We start from the raw sequence: 6,144 nt of genomic DNA, 5'->3' as shown, positions 1-6,144 counted from the left end.
CACACACCTCCCCCCAAAAAAATAAGTAACCCCCCCAACTGTCACCCCTCTGGCCCTCCTCAACGGCTGGCCGCCCATGACCACCCACCCTCTCACCCCTTCTCCCTTCCCGCGCTGGCCTGCAACAACAGAGCCCCCCCCTATCACAATTACGGCCCCATTGCTACGCCCTTACCCCACGCGGCACTTTCCGCCGCGGGTCCTCTAAAACGAGCACGCTGCCGGCGGGGATGGGTGGTTTCGGGGAGCAGAGGGGTCTGGCGGCCAGAAGGGGTCTAGCACTCAGGTTCCCCGCTTCAGGTCCGGCGGCCGCGCACGGTAGGCGGAGGTACAGCCACTGGTGTGCCACATGGTGCTCTTGCAGGGGGAGCACAGGCACTTGCGTGCTCCGTGCGTTAGGCCCCGCCCGGTCCTGAGGCGGGAAGTGGAGCGGCCAGCCATGCGGCACCCCCCCCCAACAACACCCTCTATCAGCACATGTAATCCACATCGCCGCCAGACAGCAGAAACAGAACACTATCACCCACCCCTCCTGCCACCACTCTGCGGGACCTCACAAACAGCCCGCTCACCCCCCCCCCCCCTCCCCCTCTCGCTCACACCCCCCCCTCCCTCCCCTCTTTCTCCCCCCCCCTCCCTCCCCTCTCTTCTCCCCCCCCCTCCTCCCCTCCCCTCTCTTCTCCCCTCCCTCCCCTCTCTTTCTCCTCCCTCCCCTCTCTTTCACACCCCCCCCTCCTCCCTCTCTTTCTACCCCTCCCCCCTCCCCTCTCTTTCTCCCCCCCCTCCCCTCTCTTTCTCCCCCTCCCTCTCTTCTCTCCCCCCCTCCCCTTCTACTTCCCCCCCCTCCCTAGCTCTCCCTCCCTCCCCTCTCTTTCTCCCCTCCCCCTCCCTCTCTCTTCTCCCCCCCCTCCCTCTCTTTCTCCCCCCCCTCCCTCTCTCCCCACCCCTCCCCTCTACCCCCTCCCCTCTTTCTCCCCCCCCTCCCTCTCTTCTTCTCCCCCCCCTCCCCTCTTCCCCCCCCTTCCCCCTCTCCTCCCCCCCTCCCCTCTCTTCTCCCTCACCCCTCCCCCTCTTCCCCCCATCCCTCTCTCCCCACCCCCCTCTCATCTCTTTCCCCCCCCCCCTCTCTTCTTCTCCCCCCTCCCCTCTCTTTCTCCCCCCCTCCCACTCTTTCCTCCCCCCCTCCCCTCTTCTCCCTCCCCTCCCTCCCCTCTTTCTCCCACCTCCCCTCCCTCTCCCTCTCCTTCCCCCCCCTCCTCCTCCTTCCCCCTCCCTCCTCCTCTTTCCCCCCCCTCCCTCTCTTTCCCCCCCCCTCCTCTCTTTCCCCCCTCCCTCTCTTTTCCCCCCCCTCCCTCTCTTTTCCCCCTCCCCTCCCTTCTCCCTCCTCCCCCCCCTCCCCTCTCTTTCCCCCCACACCTCTTTTCCCCCCACACCACCCCACCTCACAATTTTTGAACAACAACTACATCATATCATTTCACGCATTTACATCCCGGGCAATGCCGGGTATATTAGCTAGTATATATATATATATACACACCCCACAAGGTAAAGTATTTACCTACCCCCAACAACATGTGTAGTGCAGGGCTGCAGCCACTCTGCAGCCTAATTGGGCCCGCCCCCGGCTTCTGACCACCGAGCAGCAGCCCAGGCAAAGGCACAGGGAAAGGCTGTGTCCTTACAGCAGCCTAGGTAGGCCTGCCCACAGCAACGGACGGCTTGACGTGCCGTCACGGCGCACGTTGCGACGTAACAACGTCATGTTGCTAGGCAACAGACATAACAAAATAAAATAAACAGAGCAAGTGGTAGGTACTTGAATAGCAGGACTGTGAAGCAGTGGGGAGAGAAGGGGGAGCAGACCAGGTTCCAATTCATATCAGCACAATGAATATGCAAGCTAGGGCTGAAGCCAATGTATATGTTGTTTACAGTCCTTTTTGGTGTGAAGTCCATAAACATAAGGACTGAAGCTGGAAATGAAATTAAATAGATTCTTTGTTAGGTCATAATGCAAATATATTACGGGCTTAAAGGTGAAACGCATTCTTTATTTTGTATTTTAGTATGTACAGTGGCCAACACGAGACCGGAAGTGGCAGAAAATAACCCGGTGGGACACACAGTGACAACAATAGTTACCGACCCCGACGTCACAATGTCTATATCTGGTGGCGCACAAGCCAGCTTTTTTTCTATTGTCGGATCAAATTTAACCCTGACGCAATCCGTGGATTTTGAGGTAGGTTAAGGTCTGGTTTGAAGAGAGCAATCCCCCCAAGGAAATGTAACCACATTTAACAATGGTGTTACCTTTTTTTTTTAATATATATTTTTTTTTATTATTTTACTTAAATAAATTAACATCTTACTTACATGTACAATTTTGATAGAGGAACAATATTTATACATCTATCTTAATAAAAACAATTATCTTCATAACAATTTTTCTTTACTATTTTCTGTACAGTATGTTGCATATCAATATATAAATCTCTTTGGATTCTTTTAATTTCAAATTATTTTTTATTTTTTAACATAGAAAAGATAAAGAAAAAGGATAGATAAAGATGGGGCCAGAGAGGAAAGGAATGGGAAGGGGAGGGAATGCTTAAGGGCTAAAAGGTAAAAGAGATAAGGGATAACAATCAACTATGATCAGGATTCTACCTAAAAACCAGAGGCCACAGTTTCCATACCTTATAGAATTGATCTAATTTTTGATTAAGTTGAGCTGAAAGTTTTTCTATTCATTTAACTTCATTCACTCTTTTAATTATTGTATATCTCGATGGTACATTTATATTCTTCCACAGCGCTGCTATAATGCATCGGGCTGCTGTAAGAACAATAGAGATCATTTTTCTCATCGTATTAGACACCTCTTCAACAGGCTTTGCTAATAAATACGTTAGTGGGTCTAGAGGGATTCTTGTATCTGTAATTTCCTGTAACATATTCTGGATCGTTGTCCAAAACTTTTGAATCTGTGGACATGACCACCATAAATGTACCATATCTCCTCTCAGGCCACATCCTCTCCAGCATAAATCTGATGTGCCTGGGGAGATCTGGCTCAGCCTACTCGGGATTAGGTACCATTGAAATAAAATGTTGTATATATTTTCCTTCGTTATCGGGCAAATTGAAGTTTTAGCTGCCGATTCCCATATATCCTCCCAGGTTTCCCTATCTATTTCTACATTGAGATCTTCAGCCATTTTAACATATAATTATGATTCTGAGGAGTTGTTGCCATAATTAATTCCCCATATATTCTCGAGATCAATCCCTTTTGATACTGAGAAAAACGTAAATAAGAAACACAGTCTGAGGTTATTTTGAAAACAGAATAACACGTGAATTTATTCAAGTCAAGTGCACAACGGAGACAGTTTCAAAACAAAAGCTCTCTAAACAATAAACATGGTATGCCATATATTTATACCCTAAATCCTAAAGCTCCACCCCTTTATGGGGGCTTGCACGTCACTAAACATTACCTCATTTTGTAATACATAACAATACTAAAGCTGATGTCATTTTGTAATACATAATAATATTGTATAACTGCCTGTCAGCTAGAAACCATTCTGGGGTTAAATGGGATGTGCCTATCCTACCACCTGGCATTTGTGTGAGAACTAGTTTCACTGCGAGAATCTAAGTTTATCTCATGGGTTCTCATAACTTTTAGCCTGTTTACTCTTTTAATTTGAAGCTGATTGGATGAGGAAGAGTCAATAAATTTAGCTAGGAGCGAAAAAATTCCATTCTCTGCTTCACACATTTGTTTATACAGAAATGAAACACAGAAATTAGACTCACAAAGACAAGACAAGATGGCGGATTGAAATATTCACACAAAATGGCTTCATCCTAAATGCTGTTATGTTGTTATGCCAGACCCCCTAATGTCTCAACTTTGTCAATACACACCGTTTTTACAAAGTCTTTCAAATTTTGTTAAATCAGGAAATTTCTCTTTCTGAGATAATTTCAACAAATAATGTCTAATTTGAAGAAAACTAAAAATTGGAATATCATGTGTTTGGTATTTTATTTGTATCGCCTTAACCTCTGGCAGTGAGGGGGTTAAAACAGACATAATGAAGAAACGACCATGATTTTATACTGGACATAGTATCCAGGTCAGTCCCACGGAGGATCAAAGTGACCTAATAAACTACATGTTTAATGGGGTGAAGAGTCAGTCCCAGGTGGGATTAAAGTCACCCAACAGTGACGTGTTTAATGGGTTAAAGGGTCAGTCCCACGTAGGGTCAAGGTGACCTAGTGACCTGTTTAATGGGTTGGTCTGACAAAACTAACAATGGTATTTGGGACCAAAGCTACATTTCTAAAGCTACCAACGAAAGAGCTACAGTACAAAGATCAGCACCAACACCTTCTAGCCCCAGTACTACTGTTAAATATCTGGGTATATGGTCTGACTCCCATTTAACATTTGGGTTGGATATTGATACCCTGACATCTAAAACCTACCCCAAACTAGGTGTATTTTATAGAAACAAATTCTAAGCCAACTGGTCAGAAAGTGCATCGCACAGCAGATGCTAAAGCCAATTATAGAGGCCTATTCTAGTAGCTTCGATAACCAACTCATCGAGGATTTTGAGCAGCTATCACAAAATGTTGCTAGGTAAAGCCTCAGTGAGTTGGTTAAATCGGGCAGGGAAGGCATTTTTTGCCAATTTCGTGCTCATGCTCAAACACATTGAGCGGGAGCTGGCGAAAAGCTCAAACTCGCATTTTTTATAAAAAGTAGCGATTCTAGTAGCCTCGGTAATCTCATCGACGCTCTAGAATTGCGATTTTATCCAAGGTTCTTCTGGCCAGGTCAAGGCCGGCGATAAGGGATCAGGAAGCAGGGCTTAGAAAAGAGACCCCTTGCTCACGCACATTAGTATTACAATGTTCAGGAAAACACTGCGATCGCCTGCGAGAGCTGTGCAGGATGGGGCAGGACATACTTGAAAACGAGCGTAACTCTCAATGTATTACTTCCTGGTAACACATTTTATAAATGAATAAAGTCCCAGGTAGGATCAAAGTGACTTAATGTTAGACATGTTTAATGGCTTCAAATGTATATTCCACCTGGGAACCCAGATTAAAGGCGACTAAAAAAATTACATCAGATATAGGTGTAACTCCTCTAATTTTCCTCACACTAACACCCATTGCTGAGGCGGGGGCCCGAGTCTTCCTATATACCTTACCCCACACGTTGCCGCAGGTCAGTCAAAGGGAGGCAGGCTACAGTAATGTTTATAACACAAGGGTATTTATAATGGAATTATCGCTAGGCACCAATATAACAATATGATTCATAAAACGTGAGGATCATTCAGTACATACACAATGTAATTAGATGTAAACACTTCACAAGACGCTGCGCAGGTGTGTGCCCGTGTCTCTCCCTGCGTGACAGGGCCTGTATACAGGTGCCAGCCCATGGTTGGTGCTCTTAGATTGTGTATAAACGTAGCGGGCCTGTACTTCACAAATACTTTGGTACCCTGTTACTTGGCTTGCAATGAGGATCCCTTCTGTCGCTACGCGTGCCTCCTGCTGTTGCCAGATGGATACCCAGCTGGACTCTACTCCATTAAGTCAGCGTCCGCTAACTCAGGCAGATCGCAGGCTGGTGGCTTGGTGCACGCTAAGGCCTCGCTCAGACAGGCCGCGTTGCGACATCCGTCGCAATTTCTGGTTGTGCGGGGGGAGTTTTCAAATTGAAAACTCCCCCGGCGGCAAAGTGCAGCGTTGACGCTGCGACATTTTGCCGCAACAACCAAAATTGAAATTTGGCGCTACAGTCGCGTGACGTGAGCTGGTTCAGCCAATAGAGGCGAACCAGCTCCATGACGTGTCTGTTACACGCCCCGGCCACGCCCCCAAACGCCGCGACCCAACTGCTGCAGTTTGAGCAGAGATCGCTGCAGGAGCGCGCGGGGGAGGTGCAAACGCAAGCATGCTGAAGAAGCAGTCTGTCTGAACGAGCCCCAAGATCTCTCAGGGTGCTGCCGCTGTGACCCTACGTGCTCTGCCAGAGCTGCCTAGGGATTTTCTCCCTTTTCCCTGCCTCTTAAGAGTCCAATCTCATTGGCTGAGGCC

At 47.7% G+C, this 6,144-nt stretch overlaps 1 protein-coding gene across 7 annotated transcripts in view; it reads left to right on the top strand.

Annotated features, from left to right (window-relative positions):
• Window positions 1-6,144, top strand: part of CDHR5 (cadherin related family member 5) — a 78,202-nt gene that overhangs the window by 9,887 nt on the left and 62,171 nt on the right. For all 7 annotated transcript variants that reach the window (XM_075566809.1, XM_075566806.1, XM_075566808.1 and 4 more), the window contains exon 2: window positions 2,070-2,245. In XM_075566809.1, coding sequence (XP_075422924.1) covers window positions 2,070-2,245 — 176 coding nt within the window. The remainder of the gene's footprint in view (window positions 1-2,069; window positions 2,246-6,144) is intronic.

The sequence above is a fragment of the Ascaphus truei genome, chromosome 12 (genome assembly GCF_040206685.1).
Source record: "Ascaphus truei isolate aAscTru1 chromosome 12, aAscTru1.hap1, whole genome shotgun sequence".
NCBI lineage: Eukaryota > Metazoa > Chordata > Amphibia > Anura > Ascaphidae > Ascaphus > Ascaphus truei.
This window is presented reverse-complemented; position numbering and strand designations above follow the sequence as displayed.